This window comes from Tenebrio molitor, chromosome 4 (assembly GCF_963966145.1).
Source record: "Tenebrio molitor chromosome 4, icTenMoli1.1, whole genome shotgun sequence".
Classification (NCBI taxonomy): domain Eukaryota; kingdom Metazoa; phylum Arthropoda; class Insecta; order Coleoptera; family Tenebrionidae; genus Tenebrio; species Tenebrio molitor.
Genome location: NC_091049.1, coordinates 21,202,975 through 21,223,693, shown reverse-complemented (window position 1 = coordinate 21,223,693; position 20,719 = coordinate 21,202,975). Strand labels below are relative to the sequence as shown.

Here is a 20,719-nt window from a genome sequence, read left to right as displayed (position 1 = left end):
TCTATATTCTAGTTGCTGAAGACACCTTTTCTAAATTTGTATGGGTAGAACCTTTAAAAACTAAATCAGGATTAGAAGTAGCTAATGTGTTTTTAAAAATCATACAACAAGCGATTAAAGATAAACACAATCCACCGAAAAATTTACATGCTGATAGAGGAAAAGAGTTTTACAATAAAGATATGAGGATCGTTTTAAATAAATACAATATCAATCTTTATAGTACAGGAACAAAAAATAAAGCTTTTTTTGTTGAGAGTTTCAACCGTACTTTAGGAAATAAATTTAAGCCAATATGACAGTTTTGATTGGCTTTCGTCACTACCAAAAATTATAAAATCTTATAACAATTCTTATCATTCTACGATTAAAATGAAACCAAAAGATGTTAATAAAGAAAATGAAAGACAGTTATTAGAAACCGTATATATGATTACATTAACAAATAAAAAACCAAAATTTGAAGTTGGTGATAGAATTAGATTGTCCAATATGGTTGATATTTTTCGTAACAAATTAAAAACGAACTGGACTGAAGAAATATTTACAGTTGTAGAAAAACGCGTATATAATGTTTGGATTTATTTTGTTTCTGATCTTAACGGCGAAAAAATTAAAGAGGGAATATACGAAGAAGAAATGCAATTAACATTATTATAAGAATTATTGAAATAATACAAATAAAAATAAATATAATTTTTTTCTTTTCTTTTTTTAATTCAACAATCTTTAAGTTTGCCTTGATTAATAAATTCGCTGTGTTCATGGATGTATTCATTTATTAACTAGAGAAAGAGTATTTGCTAATCGTCTTTTTGCTCGTTCTTTATTGTTATATCTAATAACAGGATTTTTGTTCAGTAACGCGTTTATTTTTTCTTCATCATAAATATTTACCTCTTTTAATTCTTGTTCCAACACATTAATTTTATTATCTTTGTACTCAATTTCTTCGTCCATTTTTTCTATTGTTTCAACCGCAGCATTTCCTAATTCTTTTAAAATTCTGTTTTCCTTATACAGCTGATTAGATGCTTTAACTTTATTACCAACAGATAAACTATTAAACTCAATACAGTATTTTTTTATTCTATTTTGAATAATTTTTATCTGATTTTTATCTGCAACATCAATTAGTGCCATTATTTATTAGACAGGGAATTCATAGTCTTATCAAAAATTTTATCAAATTCTTCATCGTCTTCGCCTCGCCTGTCTTCATCTTTTATACTCCCAGCGGCATGCTGAGCACTAGTCCCTTTCAGGGACGCTTTGTAATCTGATTGAGATGTGTTTGCTTTGTGTTTAGATTTAATTTGTTTTTGTTTTTTGTTATATTGTTCTATGTTGTTTGATTTTGTGTTGTGTTTAATTATTGTTTCACCAGTGAGAAATTTTATTTGATTCGTAATTGTGTTTTCACCAATTTTATTCTGTTTAGCAAACTCTTTTAAGGTAATATTTTTAGAAGTAGGATCTCCTTTTTGTGCTAAAAAATTTAATGCTAATTGTCTTGATCGCATATTATTTAAATTCTTAACAGATGGAATACTAGACTCTGTTAACGTATAATCTTTTTTAATTATTATATTTATCTTTTGTTTAGCTGACTGTTCCCTTTTGGTATTATGAGCCATTTATTATGAAATAATATCTTTCTAATAAATGGGGGATAAAGATTGTCAGATTGATCATGAACAAACATCTCCGAATAATGAGTCGTTATTAAGAAAATGTTCCATTTGTCAAACCATAAAATCTCATTCAAATTTTGTTAAAAGTAGAAATCAGAAATATGGAATCGGATATGTGTGTTATGATTGTAAAAAAAGACGAAATGATAAATTTACTTGTAATATATGTTTTATGGATGTTCCGATACGATATAAAAAAAGACATTTCAAAAAAATATGGCATGAAAAATTAGAAAAATATATTAACGACTTAAAAGGATAATCTCATTCATAAATTTTTTTGAATAATTTTTTCCCTAATGAATGGGGCTCTCGAAAGATGAGGTTCTTAAAATGACCCTTGAGGAACTTATAAAACTTACTAAAGGCCTAAAGGCAATTCGTCATCGAGTTCAGATAAGAGTCCATCTTTGACACATGAGTCGTCCTCGATGGATAAATATTTTTTAACACCACAATCAAATAATGAGATTGTCCTAAATAAACTAAATTTAAAAAAATTAAAAAGCATTGCAAAAAGACTGGGCTTAAGAAACTATTCACAATATAACTCGAAGACTAAATCAGACCTCATAAAATTAATTCTAAAAGAAGAGCTCGATGCTGGCGACTGGTTTAATAAATTAAACAGACTCAATATTAAAAAATTAAAATCGATTGCTGAAAAACTAGTTATAAAAATAAAGCAAAATAGTAAAAAAACAGATCTAGTGAATCAAATTTCAGATAATGCCCTCATGAGCGAAGCGAATTTAAATACTGTTCTTAAAGAAATCGGGTCGCAAAGTTTAGAGGAATTATTAGAGGAAACCATGTCAAAAAACGAATCAACTCAGAATACAACGATAAAAGAATTAAGAAAAATTGCTAAAGAAAAGAATATCAAAGGTTACTCTAAAATGAAGAAGGCAGAATTATTACAAAAAATTAACGACCAACCGTTCGCTTTTGAAGATAGTTATTTTACAGAGTTTTAAAAAAAATCTAAAATTAAAATAATAGAAACAAATGCTGAATACACCAAAAGATGGAGGAAACATAAAGTTTACTATAAAGTTATATTATTGAAAGAGGAAGAACCATCCGAGTCTGATCTTTCAGACATAATTATGAAAAAAATTACTGCTGTTAGAGAGGGATTAAATGAAATGATTAAAATAGTAAAACAGAAAACAAATTTCAAAGAAGGAGATTTAATGAATATAGTGGTTAATCATCCTGATCTTTGGAATCCTATTTCAACAGGTATGTCAAGAACCTCTGATATTAATAATTTATTAAACAATATTCAAAGTATCTTAACTTCAAATCAAGATTTAGATATATACGGTTGTACGTTTAATGCTGAAGTAGTTAATATGCCTAGAGGTGCTACTAATGCGAAAAGATTGCTAAATATAGCAGAAGACTCACGAACAAAGAAAAGCATAACATCGATAAAAAACAAAGATAATTTATGTTGCCCAAGAGCTGTTATTGTTGGATTAACTTATCATACAAATATTATACTTGGTAGAGAATATGATCATAATGATATAAGATACATAAGAATGGGAAGAAATTTACAAACTACTTTAGCTCAAGAACTATGTAACCAACTTGAGGATTATAATAGAAATTATTTTACTTTAGATGATATTGCGAATATAGAAAGATTATTAAATATTCAAATAAAAATCGTAGCAGCCGAATGTTTTAATTCTATAATATATTCGGGACCTGAAAAAGATGTGAAAGTTTATTTATATAAAAATGGAAATCATTTCGATACAATCAATAGTATGACAGGTTTCTACGGTCAGTCTTATTATTGTAAAAAATGTGATAAACCATATCAAATCAAAGATGACCATAAATGCTTAAAAGTAAAGAAAATGTGCCTAATGTGTTTTAACCCTAAACACGAAGAAGACTCTAAACAAAGAATATATTGTGAAAAATGCAATAGATACTGTTTTAATCAAGAATGTTTAGAAAATCATTCAGAAGTTTGTAAAAGATTTCATAAATGCTTAAATTGTAATAAAATACTCGAAAGAGTTGAAAAAACGGATGACGAAGGTAAAAAAATGATTGAAGAAGGAAATAAAATGATTGAAGAAGGAAATAACATGAAGGATATTTATATAATTGACGAAGGAATTGATACCATGACGCGTCTTGCAATGATTCGCAAAGGAGATAAAATAATTAAAAAAGGTAATAAAATGATTGAAAAAGGTAACAAAATGATAGAAAAGGGTAGTAAAGAACACAAATGTGGACGGGAAAAATGTCGAAATTGTTATAAAGAAGTTGAAATATTAAAACATAGATGTTATATGCAATTGAAACGACAAAAAGGCGGAATATGTGAGACAATAATGAAAGACGGTGATAATAAATATAAAGTAAAAGGTTGTAAAAATTGTGATAGAAAAGGTTGCACAGTAACTTTTCCTGATAAAACAAACGAGAGGTTAATAAAACCTAGCCAACTTAAAACATTATCACTTAAAGAGATAGAAATAGGTCATCAGTATACCGTAACAAACTGGGAACAATTTACAAGTAAAGATAATAAAGAAAAAAATGTAATTACATTGATCGGCAAAGACGAATGTAATTTTAAGTTGTTTTTACCAGACAGATTTGCTAAAACAGCAGATAAAATAATAGAAGATATGGTAGAATATGATTTACTTATGACTTATAATGGTTTAAAAGAGATAAAAAATGAAAAAGGTTTTTTACAATACAAAATTCATGATATTAAATTTAAGCGAGTTGAAAGTTGCAAAAATTGTGATATTCCTGATAAAACAAACAAAAGAATAAAATATCACATTTATCAATGTAAAGATTGTAAAAATTGTGTTAAAATACCAAGAAAAAGCGAAGAGAGTTTTCAATGCCTTAAATGTGGATCTAAAAAGCATACTAAATGTTCTTATACGGAGAAATATTTATTCTTTGATTATGAAGCAATGCAAGAAACAGGCAAACACATCGCTAATTTAGTTATATCTCACGATTTTAGCGGAAATGATAATTCTTTCGAAACCAACGAAGACTTTTGCAAATGGTTAATTTCTAGAGATCATAAAGGATATACAGCTATCGCACATTATTCTAAAGGTTATGATTCTTACTTTATTTTAAAATATTGCGTTGAAAAATTTCATGGCTAAATAGTCTGAATAATCCTGATATCAAACACGCATTAAACAATGGTGAAGTGAAAATATGTGGATCAAAAGTTGATGGCTTTGATGAAAAGACCAATACAGTCTATCAATATCATGGTTGTTTTTGGCATGGGTGTATAAAATGTTATAGTTCAGATTTTATTAATAATAAGAATAAAACAGCTATGGAAGATCTTTATGAGAAAACAATAGAAAGAAGTGTGCAAATAAGGAATGCTGGTTATAATTTAATAGAAATGTGGGAATGTAATTGGACTAAATCTAAAGAATATAAAGAAGAAATGAAAAAAATTGAAAAAGATGTTAAACAATTAGAAAAACTAGAACCCAGAAACGCATTCTTTGGTGGAAGAACAAACGCTACAAAATTGAGAGTAAAAGGAAAGAAATTGAAGTATATTGATGTTTGTAGTTTATATCCAACAGTACAATATTTTGATTATTATCCTGTTGGACATCCTAACAAAATATTAAAGCCTTTGACATATGATCCAGAATGGTATGGATTAATAAAATGTGATATTTTACCACCAAAACAATTATATCACCCAGTATTACCAGTAAAAATAAAAAATAAAAGCGGCGCTGAAAAGTTAACATTTCCGTTATGTCAGTTGTGTGCTAAATTAAATAATCAGGATTTATGTAATCATACTGATTTTGAAAGAATAATTAGCGGAACATGGTGTTCAAACGAGGTAAAAAAAGCAATAGAAAAAGGGTATAAAATAATAAATATTGATGAAGTTTGGAACTTTTATGAAGAATCAAATGATTTATTTAAAGAATATGTAAAGGCATTTATGAAAATAAAACTAGAGACAAGCCCATGGCAAGATGATTTTGAAACGGAAGATGAATATAGAAAAGTGGTAAAGGAAAAACTAGGCATAGAATTAGGTGAAATAGAAAACAATCCTGGTAAGAGAGCTGTAGCAAAATCTTGTTTAGTAAACTTATGGGGTAAATTTGGTCAGAGACAAAATATGGGATCAACAGAATATGTTACAGATGTTGAGAGATTTTACGAAATTTTATTAGATGATAGACTTGATAAAATTCAGATAAATGATATAAACGATACAATGTTACAAATTAGCTATAAATATAAAGATTATTATGTTGAAAATGATTTTAATACCAATATATTCATAGCTGCTTTTACAACAGCAAACGCCAGATTAAGATTATATGAAATGTTAGATAAATTGGGAGAGGCGGTTGTATATTATGATACTGATAGCGTTGTATATATAGACGATGGTAAAAATACTATCAAAACCGGTTGTTTATTGGGAGAGTGGACTGATGAATTAGGTAAGGATGTATGGATTGTTGACTGGTTATCAACAGGTCCAAAAAGTTATTGTTATAAGACTAATACGGATAAAGTTGTTTGTAAAATAAAAGGATTTACGTTAAATTATGAGACATCCAAAAAGATCGATTCCAATAGTATAAATAATATTTTAGAAAAGAAAGGCAGTAAAATTAGTATATAATATCATCGAATTACCAGAGATACTAAAACTAAAGAACTTTTAAATAAAATAGAAACAAAAGAATTTGGTTTTGTTTATGATAAGAGGGTTATTTTAGAAAACTTTGATACAATACCATTTGGATATTAAAGCTGTGTCCCAAACTGTCTTGAAAAACAGGCTATTTTGTTTAAAATTTTATCACTTCTGTTTACCCTTGAAAATCGGGGGTGTTTTCTATTTATCCTTGAAAATTGGGGTGTTTTTGTGCTTTTTTTAGATTACCTTGAAAACCGGGCTATTCTGCTTAATATTTTTACTTTTTTTAGATTACCTTGAAAATCGGGTTATTTTACCTTAAAAATGTTAATTTTAAAATATGCCTTTAAAATGGGAAGTGATTTCACGATTTTTTCTGCTTTTCTGTTTACCACTGAAAATCGGGGTGTTTTACCTTAAAAAGTGCTGTGTGCTGAAGGAGCCCACTGCTTTTCAGTTTACCCTTGAAAATCAGGGTGTTTTACCTTAAAAAGTGTTGTGTGCTGAAGGGGCCTTTATACTACTCCCTCTCTTTCTTGACCAAAAGTAACTCTTTTTCGGATGCTGACTGTGGCGCCATCTGGTGGTCTGTTTAATAAGTTAACAACGAGACCGACAAAACCGATAATTGTCACCACCATAAATTGTGTCAATAAGTAATTGTATTGCAAATAGTAAATGTCTAGTTTTGTTGGCAAGCTGATAAAAAAATACTATAAAAAAAATTGTCCATATGTATTAATAAATGTATCTACATATTTGAAAAAGGTAGATACAAAATACATTTTCCATAGATGTCTTTTGTTTTGTAGTCCGTGCGATTGCCTAAAAAATTTAATGTGCATCTCTGCCAAAAAGTGCCTTCTTTCCTCACCTGTTTAAGCCTCGTCTACGCCTCGGCCAGTAACTCAGACTCGGATGAGAAAGATGCACTTTATGCCTTGATATAGGTACAAATAACAATTTACTATAGTCACTATAAATCACATGATATCTTTTGTTAGTCATATTTTTTAATCTTCACACACGATGATTATCTTAGTAAAATATGTGCGAATAAATCGACAAAGATTTTTCCCATCCGGTGCGAAGTTTTTCACAAGCACTGTGTATTTAGCGAAAATAACAAATATTTTATTTCTTTATCCACATACATTGTTTATTTTTCATTTTATAGGTACATGAAAAGTGAAATCAAAATAAAATCACTAGTTTTACTAAGTTTTTTCCATTATTTTTATTACAATACCTTCTATTTGCACTTATCACATTTTACTTCATCCTACATGATTATGTTAAAACACCGGTCGAGATCTAACACTTTTTTACACTCATCGATCTCTCCAACATTTCTTAAACAATCGATCATCTTAGCAACTTTCGATTTTGATATTTTTTGCAACTCAGGTATAGCATAAATCTTCTCTACGACTACTTCGTCGTTGTCATCTATAAACCCAGACTTGCTGTAAATGCACTTATAAGCACACAACTCATTTTCCGGGATGTTCTCGTAGTCTTCTGGTGCCAAAGAAGTCAAATTCGCAGCAGGATCTACCGAATATTCTATGAAACATTCCTCATACATATCCATTTCCTTTTCATCTTTTTGAGCCTGAAAAAATTACTTGTCAATTTTATCCACCATTGGAGTTATATTTATAGGTGAACTTCTACTTACTTGATGATTTGCCGAATTTAAAAGGAAAAGCGCGCAAAGAGTCAGCGCAGAAGTGATAAACATTTTCATTTTGAATGTTGTTTATAGAACTGGCAAAAAAGATGCAATTTATATGTCATACCGTGAAGGTTATGAGCAAAGTGATTACTGTATATTTAAATTTTATAATAGGGAATAACGGACTCAAAACTACCAATCTAAATGTGATAAATAAAATTTAATTTTCTACTGGCAATTTGTGCCTATATTCAATAAATAATTCCAAAAATAATTTTAATTATTTCCTTTAAGAAAAAAAAATGTTCCAAATTAGTATCAACTTCCGTCTGAAACAAAGTAACAAAATCGTTTTATTCTTCCTCTTCTTCTTCTTCTTATAAGAAGCATTTTGTAGCACGCAGGGATTTAGGGCACAACGAGCTTGCGATGAGTGCCATGAAGGATTAAGTGCCACAAAATGCCTTATTAACGAGATTATAATACACTATTTTTTCTATTTTGTGCCTTGAAAAATGGCTGTTTTAAAATTTGGGGAATTTTATGGTGGTTGGTATAGTGTTCCCATTTCTAATTTGGTTTTACTACCAGTCGTGTTGTCAGGGAGTTAAATACCCCGACAATAGGTAACTACCGCCATAAATCTTAGGATTGTAAAAGAGGGTCTGTTGTCTGACCAGGTTACAATATCTTCACTATTGCCAAAACTACAACCCCAGCCCCTAATAATTACAATTGTACTGCCATAAAACCAAATTATAAATGGGAAAACTATAACACAAATGTTACAACGGAACATTTGAAAGTTCAGTTTGAAGTTGTTGTTATATCGTGTATTTAGCGTGATTTGACGTTTGGCATTCGATGTTTGACATTGAAAGTTACCAACCTTGAAAATGTAAATTGTACTGGTCTATTACAGCACTCCAATCGGCTATTAACGCACTGTAATAGCTTTGTTATAAACGTGACAGCTAGGAGACTTCGTAAGCTACAACGTACGGGACATTTGTGACGAAGCACTCTTAATAAGATTTTTCTTATTAAGACACACTTACGTTTTTGGTATTTTAACGGTATGAATAAACATATTAAATATCAATTTTTTTATTTAGAAATAGGTATGTTGTAATATAATTCATTTTTTAATAATACTTCTTAATAACTTAATAGTTACTTTAATTATAACTTTGTAATCAACTTCACAACAAAATAACGAATTTTACTAAATACTTTTAATACATTCAAGCAAAATTTTCATATCGTCACATGACAATATCTGTGGCATAGTTTTCAAACAATCGAAATTTTTTTCTTGATTTTCATCAACTAACTCGTTTATCCGTTTTTCGAGTAAATCATAGCCAACAGTTCCGTCCTCGTATATAAAATTCTGCTTCCTAAACCTACATTTGATAAAACACAACATTTCTTTTGATTCTTCTCCGTGATATTGTTTCAACAGGTCAACCGTGGCGTTACTTTCGTTTAAGCAATCGTAATCAATTTCAGATTTGTCATCGTTCAAGTTGGTTTCAGTATCCAAAGGGTGTTGCTAAAAAACGTAAATTAATCAGAGACGAAACTGCATATTTAAATACATACAGTTGATACTGTTACTAAACAGCATAACAAAACAGAAATGAAATAAACAGGTTGGTAGAACATTGTTATAAAACTATATCAGGAGCTAATACGTGCACCATTTATATCACGGTTGGGTTATTCATGCACATTATTGTGGTGATTCCCACCTTCAATTAGATTTAATTCTGTAGGAAGTTAAGTCACGCAATAATTTGACAATTACGTGTGTAAAAAGGACTGCTCTCAGGGGAATAATCTAACCTTGTGGTTAAACAATGGGCGTCCAAAACGTTTTCAAAAAGAACAAGAAGAAGATAAATAACACTTAACCCACTCATTTTGAGTGGGATAAGAACTTCATTACCGCACGCATTTCATCGCCGCACTCAGTGGGATAAATAAGTTTTATTACCGCACTCAGTGGGATAAGTAAGTTCTTATCCCAATCAGTGCGATAAATATCAATTGTACGTTTAAACATATAAAATAGTTATTTGTCAATCAAGGCCAAAAAATTCATCTTTTTCGTTAGAGTCTGAGTTTTTTGGGCGAGGCGCAGCCGAGGCTTAAACAGGCGAGGACAAAAGGCACGTTTTGGCAGAGGTGCACATTACATTCTTTAGGCGATAGCACGAACTACAAAGCAAAAGACATCATTGAAAAAATTAAAAATTTATTTTGTATCTGCCTTTTTGAAATAGATACATTTATTAATTTATTTATTAATTAGTCAGCCATTAAAATAACAGTAATAACAATCATAAGGCGTACCAGCAACGGTCATTCCATCAATGAGATTAAGCAATATGATTTGCAGTCAGTGTTTGGATAATTAATAATTAAATAAAGAAGAAAATGATTAAAAAAAAGTGAAATGTTAAATATTGCTAAAAAAATGTATAAACAATTTTTTACAACGAATCTTTATACGAAATTTTACTGACTATCAGTTAGAAAAACCGTTTTTTAATACAACGGAATATTCATTTAAGACTTCTATAAATAGATATAATTAACCTACAGAGAGTTGTCAATTTTTCTGCTGATACATATCCCCATTTATACGGCCTGAATACCGTGTCACTGGGTTTGTGTCGAGTAAAGACATAACCATGGTTACTGTTCAATACTGATCTTTATGCAGGGTCATTATAAATGATTGTCCCATCGCAGTCGGCGTTGAAAACCCACACAAATTTTGGATGTGCCGCCTCGCAACGTTAGACAAACTAGTAGACAGATTTCCACTACCTCCGGTAGCGCCGCCTATCGGCGATACTAGTCTGACTCATGTGTGACTTTCAACTACATCACCAATGCCAACTGCGATGGGACAATCATTTATAATGACCCTGCATTACATAAACATTGTTAAAATATCAAAATTAAATAAATATTATTAGATGTTCATTTTATTTATAACTTTATTTTTTGATGGGAATTTTTAAAACATATTACATTACAAGCTATTATTCAAACATTCTACCAATGGGGCGACATCTTGACACGTCTCTATCTTGTCAACACCTTCAACACATTTCTTTACTTCATTTTGTTCGTTTTCAGTTAAAGCTGTAAAATGTGGCGAACTGAAAACCTTTTCCGAATGGAAAGATCCTGCTTCATCTATGTAACCTCGTTCTTGTTGGATACACTTAAGAAGGCACAACACATTTTCAGAAACATCGCTCGTTTCCATATCCAAATTTAAATCATCTTCAGTCAAACCCAAAGTAGTCAAACATTTATCTCTCACAGCGACGAAGTCTTTATTGGCCATTAGTTTCTCGCGGACCGCCTGAAAATAGTAGATTACGTTACGAGTCCAGTAAAATCACTTTTCTGACGAGGAGCGTATACTATTTTTTCGCATTTTAAAAATATTAAAATTTGTTGGTAAAAAAAAGACCTTAATAGGTACATTTTCATTAACATATCAACATGACAGAAATTGTACACAACAAAATGATGAATTTGAAAGGCGAAAATAGCGCGGAAAATAACTCAACAAATATTCGTCAAGTCTGCTCCTTGCAAAATCCAAGGAAATATACGAAAAACACAAAATGGTTGGTTGATATGCTGTAATAGTTGCTATGCTGTAAAGTGACCTATTACTGTACGATTTTGAGTACAGTAATATAGTTCATTACTGTATAAAATGCGAAAAAATATATTTAATTGCTATAAAACAGAAAATAAGATACCTTTTTGTCTAAGGCAGTCGTCCACGTGATGTAAAAGAGTAACAGACTTAAACTCCACATATTCAACATTTTTGTCATGTTGGTGCAGATTATTCGTCCACAAATGTTGATTTGAAACTGGGTAGGCAACGGTTGGGTGACGCTTTTATAACGTGTAAAGCTATAAAAATAATTGTCGAATAAATTATTATTAACAAAGGGAACGTTAAATAATTGAACAAAATTTAAATCCAACATTATAATAATATTTTTGTCGCTTATCAAATTGAGTAAATATTATGTTCAAGTATTGGATGACACAAAAATTATAATGGGCTTGGGTGGCACATTGAGTCTTTCAAAAACAATGACCTTGTTGTAAAATGTTATTTGAGCTTTATGTTGTACTTTCTATTGTCCACTTGTATTGTCGATTGTTATCAGTATGGATTACGCATAGTTTTATAAAGTATTGATAATTCCTTTGATGTCAATATTTTTTACATTACCTTTTTGTCTATACGTATCCTTTTCACACGTCGGAATAATATACAGGATCTTCCAAAATTCGCAGAATAATTCAATGGGGCAATGTCAATTCATTTTAGAAAATTATGAAAAATATGATAAATACATTCTATATCTATTATATTTGAAGATACGGGGGCTCAAAAGGTACAGCTTTGATCTCATTTATTTTAAATATTAAAATAGTTATTGGTATTACAAGGCCAGAAACTGTCATTTTGCAAGTGGGAGCTCGGTTTGTGGTCCGAGGCGTCAGCCGAGGCTCCACAAGTACCAAGTACTTGCAAAACGTGTAATATTCAAAACAAAAAATTCGACAGACCATTTTTTTAAAGGCAAATATTATATTTTTTTTTTCAATATTCCCGGAAAGGGAATTTATTTTTCTTCCATTAGCAACATAAAGGATCCAAGAAGCGACAGTGACACCACAAAAGTTTATTAATTCTTCAATTATTCAAAACGTACAAATAAATTCTTGTGCTATACGCAATGTACAGCCAGCTTGCGATAAAGAATACAAATTTGCCCCACATCAATATTTCACGCAAATTGTTCAAAAATTCCACATGTCATTGACATTTAGTGCCACCAAAAATCTTTCATTAAAAGACGATTTAGGCGAATGAAAACTCAGTAAATTTAGACGGAGGCCAGAAAAAAGAAATTAAATGTCAATCATTGCTACAATAAAGTACAAAGTGACTTTGAAAGTTGTACGAATATCGTAACCTGTGATAGAACCCCACAAAAGGTGACAATTGAGCCAATAATGCTTTATACAATTGTTGATATTTTTCGAGAAAAAGGGGCTAAAGGTTTTTCAAATAAAATTTGAGAGTCACTGAATTTAAAAAAAATCATAGTAGACTTTTTTTGTTGTCAATTAATTCAAAATTAAATCACTTTGACAAGAATATCAATCTTAACCTCAACTATCAGTTAAAAAAAACCGTTTTATAATAGAACGGAATGTTCATTTAAGACTTCTGTAAATGGATTTAATCTACAGAAGGTGGTCAATATTTCTGATAATACTGTGTCACTGTGTTTTGTGTTGGGCTAACACACAACCATGGTGACTGTTCAATACTGATCTTCATATTACAAAAGCATTGATAAAATATCTAAATTAAATAAATATAAAATGTGCAAACATTCATTTTATTTTTAACTTTATTTTAACCACTTTTCTTTGATGCAAATTTTTAAAATATATAGTGTTACACCTCCTTAATGCAAACATTTTAGCACTGGGACGACATCTTGACAGGTCTCTATCTTGGTAACATCTTCAACACATTTAAGTAGTTCATTTTGTTCATTTTCAGTCAAAACGGTAAAACGTGGCAAATTGCGAATCTTTTCCCGATGGAAAAATCCTGCGTCATCTATATAACCTAGTTCTTGTTGAATACACTTAAAAAAGCACAACATATTTTCAGAAACATCGCTCATATCCACATCGAATTTCAATTCATCTTCAGTCATACCCAAAGTAGTCAAACATTTATCTCTTCTCACAGCGGTGAACTCTTGATGGGACACCGCCTGAAAAAATATATTTCATTGCTATAAAACAGAAAATGACATGTTACATTTTTGTCTAGGGCGGTCGTCCACGTGATGTAAAAGAGTAACAGACTTAAACTCCACATATTCAACATTTTTGTCATGTTGGTGCAGATTATTCGTCCACAAGTGTTGCTTTGAAACTAGATAGGCAACGGTTGGGTGACGCTTTTATAGCGTCTAAAACTATAAAAATAATTGTCGAGTAAATTATTTTTAACAAACGAAACGTTGAGTAATTTGACAAAATCTAAATCTAACATTATAAAAATGAGTTTTGTCGCTTATTAAATTGAGATAATAATATGTTATTTTATTTTTGTTCAAGTACAGGATGACACAAAAATTATAATGGGCTTGGGTGGCACATTGAATCTTTCAAAAACAATGGCCTTGTTGTAAATAGTATCGTGTGTTCCACAAAAAACTCACTCGCAGCAAGCCATGACAAAAGTGAAGTATGTCTTAGTACCAGATGTGAAATGAACTACTGAAGTAAATTTATAGGTTATCTGTCACAACTCACAATATGATGAAAATTTGTAAGTAACAAATGAACTACTTCCAATGATCCTAAAATCGACATGACCAGTCTATCTATCTCTATAGTCATGGCATACTGCGAGTGAGTTTTTATTGGAACATACGATATATACCATTCACGATGTTTTGGCATAAGGGGAGGCCATGGAAAAAGTGCATTTAAGTTGGCAGTAAAGCTGTCTGTTGAATCAGGTTATGTTTTTCTAAGTTTGAGGTTATAAACTGCGTCATTGTCTAGTGCATTGTTGTCAGTTTTACTAGTTTACAATAGAACAATACTCACATATTTTTAATCCATTTTAACAAAACAGGAAACTGACTTGAACAGACTACAGAATAGTAGGGACCAGAACCGAAAGAAAAAGTGGTTCCTGTTAATTTATGCACTACTTAGATAACCTATCTATACAGTGTCTTAACCAACCAATTAGTAACTTCTCAATGAATTTTTCATTTTAACCAAAACGTTCCTAGAACTAGATTGTATAAAATTTTGTACCTACTTATTAAGCCTTACGTTATTCGATTCTTTCTGCAAAATATTTACACACCCATCGTCCATGACAAAAAAGAACAAAACTATTCAACTTCCATAATTTCATTAGAAAATTCTGAATCATCATTACCTGCATCAAAATCCCAATCAAATTCCGAGTCAGATTCTCCTAATGAAATTATTAAAGGAAGAACGTTTTCAAATGAAAGATTTCCAATTAATTTTGCCCAAGCTTCCAAAATAAGTTCTTCACAATATCTACAAAAATGTTGGCAAATTTCAGGAGTACATTTCAAAATAGGCTCAAGCCATAAATTCACAACTCTATCGCGAAGTTATAATAGGTCTTACAAATCTCCTATGCCATTTCAATTGGGTCGTTGTTTCTTCCTTCACTATCCGTGCTACATATTTATCTTGTACTCACCTACGATTCAATTTATACATAAAAAGAACTTGACTTCACTGTAACTTACTGAAAATATGTTCTGCAGTCTAATACAAACACCATCAATACGTATTAATGTCGCTTAATTATGATTACGGTAAATTCGGCAACATGTTACGTTCATCTTGATAGGTCCGCATGTCAGGCATTTTAGTGACAGCAGAAATGACAGAAATCAAACATGTATCCAACGTTAAAAAATGAAATCATAGCCTCCCCTTATGCCAAAACATCGTGAATGGCATATACCGGGACATTTTTTTAATACTGAACATAGCCCATACTTATTCCCTATGTTCAGTTTTAAAAAGCACAGGTCAATGCATGTATGTAATTACGTAACCAAGGTAACGAAAATAAGTACTTGACAGTTTAATAAAATGGTCAAGTTGTTTGACGAAAAAAGTACACATAATGCACTTATTTCATGCTAATAAGATCATTAGAAATGTGCGTAACATTTCCAATACAACACATGATAGACCAATTTCATCAATTGGAACAAATTTTAACATTATTGCAAAATTTCGACCATTTTTGTAGATCGTGTATAATTGGTTGCATAGCAACTCACAATTCATTGATCTGTGTTTTTTAAAATTGAACATAGGGAATTAGTATGGACTATGTTCAGTGTTAAAAAAATGCCCCGGTATATTATATCATTAAGAGTAGAAGTGTCTCTTTTTGTGCTAAGCCCAGAGATTGAAGACCGAAATGCAGTTGCGTTGACAACTACTAGGCGAAGTACAAAAAGAGCTTCTACTCTGAATGATATACTGGGTGTAGAATAGATTTTGGTACATAGGCACTGTACGTGTAAAAGTAAAAATCCTCAGATATTGGCTCCCCTAGTTATTTTAGAACAAACCCTTAAATACAAATGTTGTAGAGTTTTAAAAATGGTTCCCAATTCTTGTTTGTTTTATTTTTTAACATCTTCTGGAAGTACGCAATAATGGAAAAGAATTGAAGAATTTGTCAAAATAGCAATTGCTGGGAAGTGTAACCGAGGTGATAAACAAAGATGACAATGTATGATATTTGACATGTCATACTTGGAATTGGTCGCTCCAGATAGAATAGAGGAAATGTTGCTTGCATGTCTCTAAAAGACAATCCGGAGTAATACCATTTTACGAAGTTAACTTTTTCTTGTGTGTTAAAAGAGTTCATTCTTTGAGGAATCAGCAAACTCGTTACGTTTGTCAAAAAATGAACTTTATTGTTGTCGGGAGTCATGGCTATTACTATTTTATCGGTGGATTTTTAATATTTAATTTTTCTTGTCTAACAGAACCAGAAGGTGTTAGAAAATAATTATAAAAGGATTTAGGTACATTTTTTTTTTACTCTACAACTTTTGTGTTTAAGGTTTTGTTGAACAATAATTAGGGGAGCTAATATCAGAGGATTTTCACTATTGCACGTAAAGTGCCTATGTACCAAAATCCATTCTACACCCTGTATATTGCGCGTTCAAGTGAAATCCTGGGCTGAGGAGGCGTTGGAAAAATTAAACCGTTTAGAACAGTGTAAAGTTTGAATTTCCCGCCGAATGACATTTGTTTATGTTTAATTGTAGATTGAAGTAGATTGAATTTTCATTCTGACCTCGTTACAGAATATACTATTCTTCCATTAGCAACATCAAGGATCCAACAAGCGACTGTAACACCATAAAAATCAATCAATTCTTCAAATATTTAAAACGTACAAGGAATTCTTGTGCTATACGCAATGTCCAACTTGCGACAAAGAATACAAACTCGCTCAACATCCATATTTCATATTTAAAAAATTGTACAAAAATTCCATATGTCATTGACACTCAGTGCCACCAACCTTAAATCTTTCATTAAAAATTCCTGTTTCGATTTTCTTGCCTAGCCATGGAATTCAGTGTTTCAAGACGATTTGGGCGAATGAAAACTCAGCAAATTTAGACGGAGGCCGGAAAAGGAAATTAAATGTTAACTATTGCTAGAATTATGTATAAACAATTTGTTATAACGAATTTTTATACAAAGTTTTTCTGGACTGTCAGTTAGAAAGAGCGTTTTATAATACCGGATTATTATAAATGATTGTCCCATCGCAGTTGGCGCTGAAAACCATACAAATGTTGGATGTGTCGCTAACCTCGCAACATGAGACATACTAATAGACAGATTCCCGCCGTTAAAAACGACCGTCAATATCCAAAATCCTGTAGTTAAGACTTCTACAGGATTATGGTAAAATAACGCACAAAATTCATAAAATGCATAGTATTAATTGTTGAAAAATGCAAAAAGACGTCAAACAGTTTTTAAATTCTGCGTCTTTTAACATACATATATTGTTATACGAGTTGCACAAGAGAGTCTATTGTCGAAAGAAAGAGTTTAGGGTACGATGAGCGCAGCGAAGAGTGCTCTAAAGGAACGAGTTCGACAACATGTCTTGTGAACGAGCATATCATGCGATTTGTCGTGTTCATTTATGCAAAATCTTGAAAAACATTAATTAATTAGAGATTTTGATGTTATCTTTAACAAATGTCAAGTTAGGTATACAGGGTGTCTTATTGACGATCAATTTTTTGATATAAATCTTAAATTTTTAAAAATTACGTTTTTAAGACTTGTGTTGCATTAATGGGATTTTACTCTTCACTGTCTAAAATATCTGCACGTTAAATTTCACAAAAATCCGTTGACAAATAACCGAGATACTAGACTCGAAAATCTTAGTTGAGGCACCCTGTATAAATGAAAAAATTTAGGTGTATATTTAGTTATATACCATTTTTTACGTTATGTATCCTAGGAAACGAACACGAAATAGCTATTTATTATACAAGTGACTTATTTGTCGTTAAGGCACGAATGTAATACATTGTTTTATCCAACACCTCCTTCTGTAACAGTGCTTATTCTTTTTGATGTTCAATAAACTGTTCAATTCTCTCTAAACTCACTGAATTATAAAAACAGTGCATAAGTCCACTAGTGTTTTATAGACCTCATTATATATTCAAAATCGGCATTATTATGACTTCATAATAAACAGGTGTTGGATAAATATTATTCAATGTTCATTTTATTTATAACTTTAATTTTGTTGATGCAAATTTTTAAGACATATTGCGTTACAGGTTATTCGATATTATGCAAACATTCTACCAATGGGGCGACATCTTGACACGTCTCTACCTTGGCAACACCTTCAACACACTGAAGTATTTTATTTTGTTCGTCTTCAGTTAAAGCAGTAAAATGTGGCGAATTGCGAAGGGTTTCCAAATGGATCGATCCTGTTTCATCTATAAAACCTCGTTCTTGCTGAATACACTTAAGAAAGCACAACACATTTTCAGAAACATCGCTCGTATCCACATTGGATTTCAATTCATCTTCAGTCAAACCCACAGTACTCAAACATTTATCTCTCACAGCGACGAAGTCTTGATCGGACATTAGTTTTTCGCGCAACGCCTGAAAAAATATACTCGTAATTAGTTACTTATAAGACAGAACATTTTATATCTTACCTTTTTGTCTAGGGCGGTCGTCCACGTGATGTAAAAAAGTAAGAGACTTAAGCTCCACGTATTCAACATTTTTGTCATGTTGGTGCAGATTAGTCGTCCACAAGTGTTAATTTGAAACTGGGAAGGAAATGGTTCGGTGACGCTTTTATGTGTAAAATTATAAAAATAATTATCAAGTAAATTATTATTAACAAACGAAACGTTGAATAATTTGACAAAATTTAAATATAACATTATAAAAATATTTTTTTTGAGATAATAACATGTATAAGCACAGGATGCCACCAAAATTATAATGGGATTGGGTGACACACTGAGTCTTTCAAAAACAATGGCCTTGTTTGAAATAGTTATTTGTGTATCAAGGTCAAAAAGTGCATCTGGACGAGGCGCAGCCGAGGCTAGAAAAAGGCACTTTTTAGCAGAGGTGCACATTAAATTTTTTACACGACCGCATGAACTGCAAAACAAAAGACATCCTTGGAAAAATTACAAATTTATTTTGTATCTACCTTTATCAAATAGATAAATTGATTAATACATATTATCCTTTTTTGCAAATATTTGTTATGAACTTGCCAACAAAACTAGAAATTTACTATTTGCAATAGAAGTTGTAATTTATGGTGACAGGACAATTATCGGCTTTGTCGGTTTCGTTGCTAACTTAGTAAACAGACCAACAAACGGCGCCACGCTCAGTGTCCGAAAAAGTGCGTTCGAAAAAGAGTTAATTTTCGTCCTCTTTTGAGTAGGTACATAAAATAACCATTTTCATTAAGGGTGCCAAAAAAGTTATTTTTGGTTTACTTTATATTTTGATTTGGACGTCTGTCAGACTGTCAGTTTAAAGAAATATTTTGCTAAAACTTCCGTCTTCTTTTGAGCAACAACTTGTTATAAAACGCAACGAAAATTTGTTTTAAAATAATCCTAATCATATAAAATTTAACACCACGTTACGCTTTTTGATTTTGTTAAACGTAAATAATATTTTTATTTATAATGGATGGTTTAGTTGGTGACGTTATTAAAATAAATACCATAATTTTAATCAGCCTTCGCAATACATTCATATAAAAGGGACACCCGACCCGACGAAAGACGTGAAAAATTCAACCAGACATGAAGTTTGTAACTTTGACACTCTTTTATTTTGTTGCTGTGAGTATATCGATTTTTGAAGTAAATACCACAACAGTCTCATCGAATTTTTTCAGGCATCTGCAGCAGACAAAGGATTTTTGATGAGCGAGAAGTTTGCTGATGTCAGAGAAGATTGTCTGAAGGAAAACTCCATGACAATCGATGATTTGAAATCTGGTTGGACTTTGGAAGAGATCCCAGAGAAGAATTTATGTTTTCACAAATGCCTCATGCAAAAGAAAGAAGTAATTGACGAAAATGGCGATATACAGAAAGACAAGATTTCCGAATTTGCGATCATCCCCCATTTGGACGAAGACAAGCGTAATGAAGTAATAGAATGCATACTGAGTGCAGAAAAAATTGAAAATTGTCAGGATGTTACTAAAATACTAAATTGTTTCCCTAGAAGAAAAAAAGACTAAAACATACCAATATTGATGGTTAATACTGACTGTTAATTCACTAAAAATGAAAATTAAAACCAAATAGATGAACTATCGAGTGTTCAAATGAAATCCTGGGCTGGGAAGGCGTTGGAAACCGTCAATTGTTGTGCTTTTTTAAAGCGTAGATTAATTGGAGCATGTTGACAGCT

General features: G+C 31.2%; 4 protein-coding genes across 4 annotated transcripts; 2 read left to right on the top strand and 2 right to left on the bottom strand.

Annotated features, from left to right (window-relative positions):
• The first annotated feature begins 5,118 nt into the window (after positions 1–5,118).
• LOC138129396 (uncharacterized) lies at positions 5,119–6,384 on the top strand. Its single transcript, XM_069045686.1, has one exon. The coding sequence runs from the start codon at positions 5,119–5,121 to the stop codon at positions 6,382–6,384; it is 1,266 nt and encodes a 421-aa protein (XP_068901787.1).
• Positions 6,385–7,684: 1,300 nt separating this feature from the next.
• Positions 7,685–8,152, bottom strand: LOC138129395 (uncharacterized). The gene is made up of 2 exons (XM_069045685.1): positions 8,084–8,152; positions 7,685–8,017 (listed from the first exon to the last, which is right to left on the bottom strand). The coding sequence occupies exons 1-2, from the start codon at positions 8,150–8,152 to the stop codon at positions 7,685–7,687; spliced, it is 402 nt and encodes a 133-aa protein (XP_068901786.1).
• Positions 8,153–18,568: 10,416 nt separating this feature from the next.
• On the bottom strand, positions 18,569–19,086 carry LOC138129638 (uncharacterized). The gene is made up of 2 exons (XM_069045929.1): positions 18,976–19,086; positions 18,569–18,919 (listed from the first exon to the last, which is right to left on the bottom strand). Exons 1-2 carry the CDS (start codon positions 19,051–19,053, stop codon positions 18,581–18,583), a joined length of 417 nt encoding a protein of 138 aa, XP_068902030.1. The 5' UTR covers positions 19,054–19,086; the 3' UTR covers positions 18,569–18,580.
• Positions 19,087–20,100: 1,014 nt separating this feature from the next.
• Positions 20,101–20,546, top strand: LOC138129394 (general odorant-binding protein 19d-like). Its single transcript, XM_069045684.1, has 2 exons — positions 20,101–20,139; positions 20,196–20,546. Exons 1-2 carry the CDS (start codon positions 20,101–20,103, stop codon positions 20,544–20,546), a joined length of 390 nt encoding a protein of 129 aa, XP_068901785.1.
• The last annotated feature ends 173 nt before the right edge of the window (positions 20,547–20,719 follow it).

Excerpts from the sequence above, each read along its gene's own strand:
- LOC138129638 (XM_069045929.1), bottom strand. The coding sequence starts at position 19,053 with ATGACAAAAATGTTGAATACGTGGAGCTTAAGTCTCTTACTTTTTTAC. Across the intron at positions 18,920-18,975 it reads CGACCGCCCTAGACAAAAAG|GCGTTGCGCGAAAAACTAAT; the intron begins GTAAGATATAAA and ends ATATTTTTTCAG.
- LOC138129396 (XM_069045686.1), top strand. The coding sequence starts at position 5,119 with ATGTGGGAATGTAATTGGACTAAATCTAAAGAATATAAAGAAGAAATG.
- LOC138129395 (XM_069045685.1), bottom strand. The coding sequence starts at position 8,152 with ATGAAAATGTTTATCACTTCTGCGCTGACTCTTTGCGCGCTTTTCCTT. Across the intron at positions 8,018-8,083 it reads TAAATTCGGCAAATCATCAA|GCTCAAAAAGATGAAAAGGA; the intron begins GTAAGTAGAAGT and ends TAATTTTTTCAG.
- LOC138129394 (XM_069045684.1), top strand. The coding sequence starts at position 20,101 with ATGAAGTTTGTAACTTTGACACTCTTTTATTTTGTTGCT. Across the intron at positions 20,140-20,195 it reads CACTCTTTTATTTTGTTGCT|GCATCTGCAGCAGACAAAGG; the intron begins GTGAGTATATCG and ends GAATTTTTTCAG.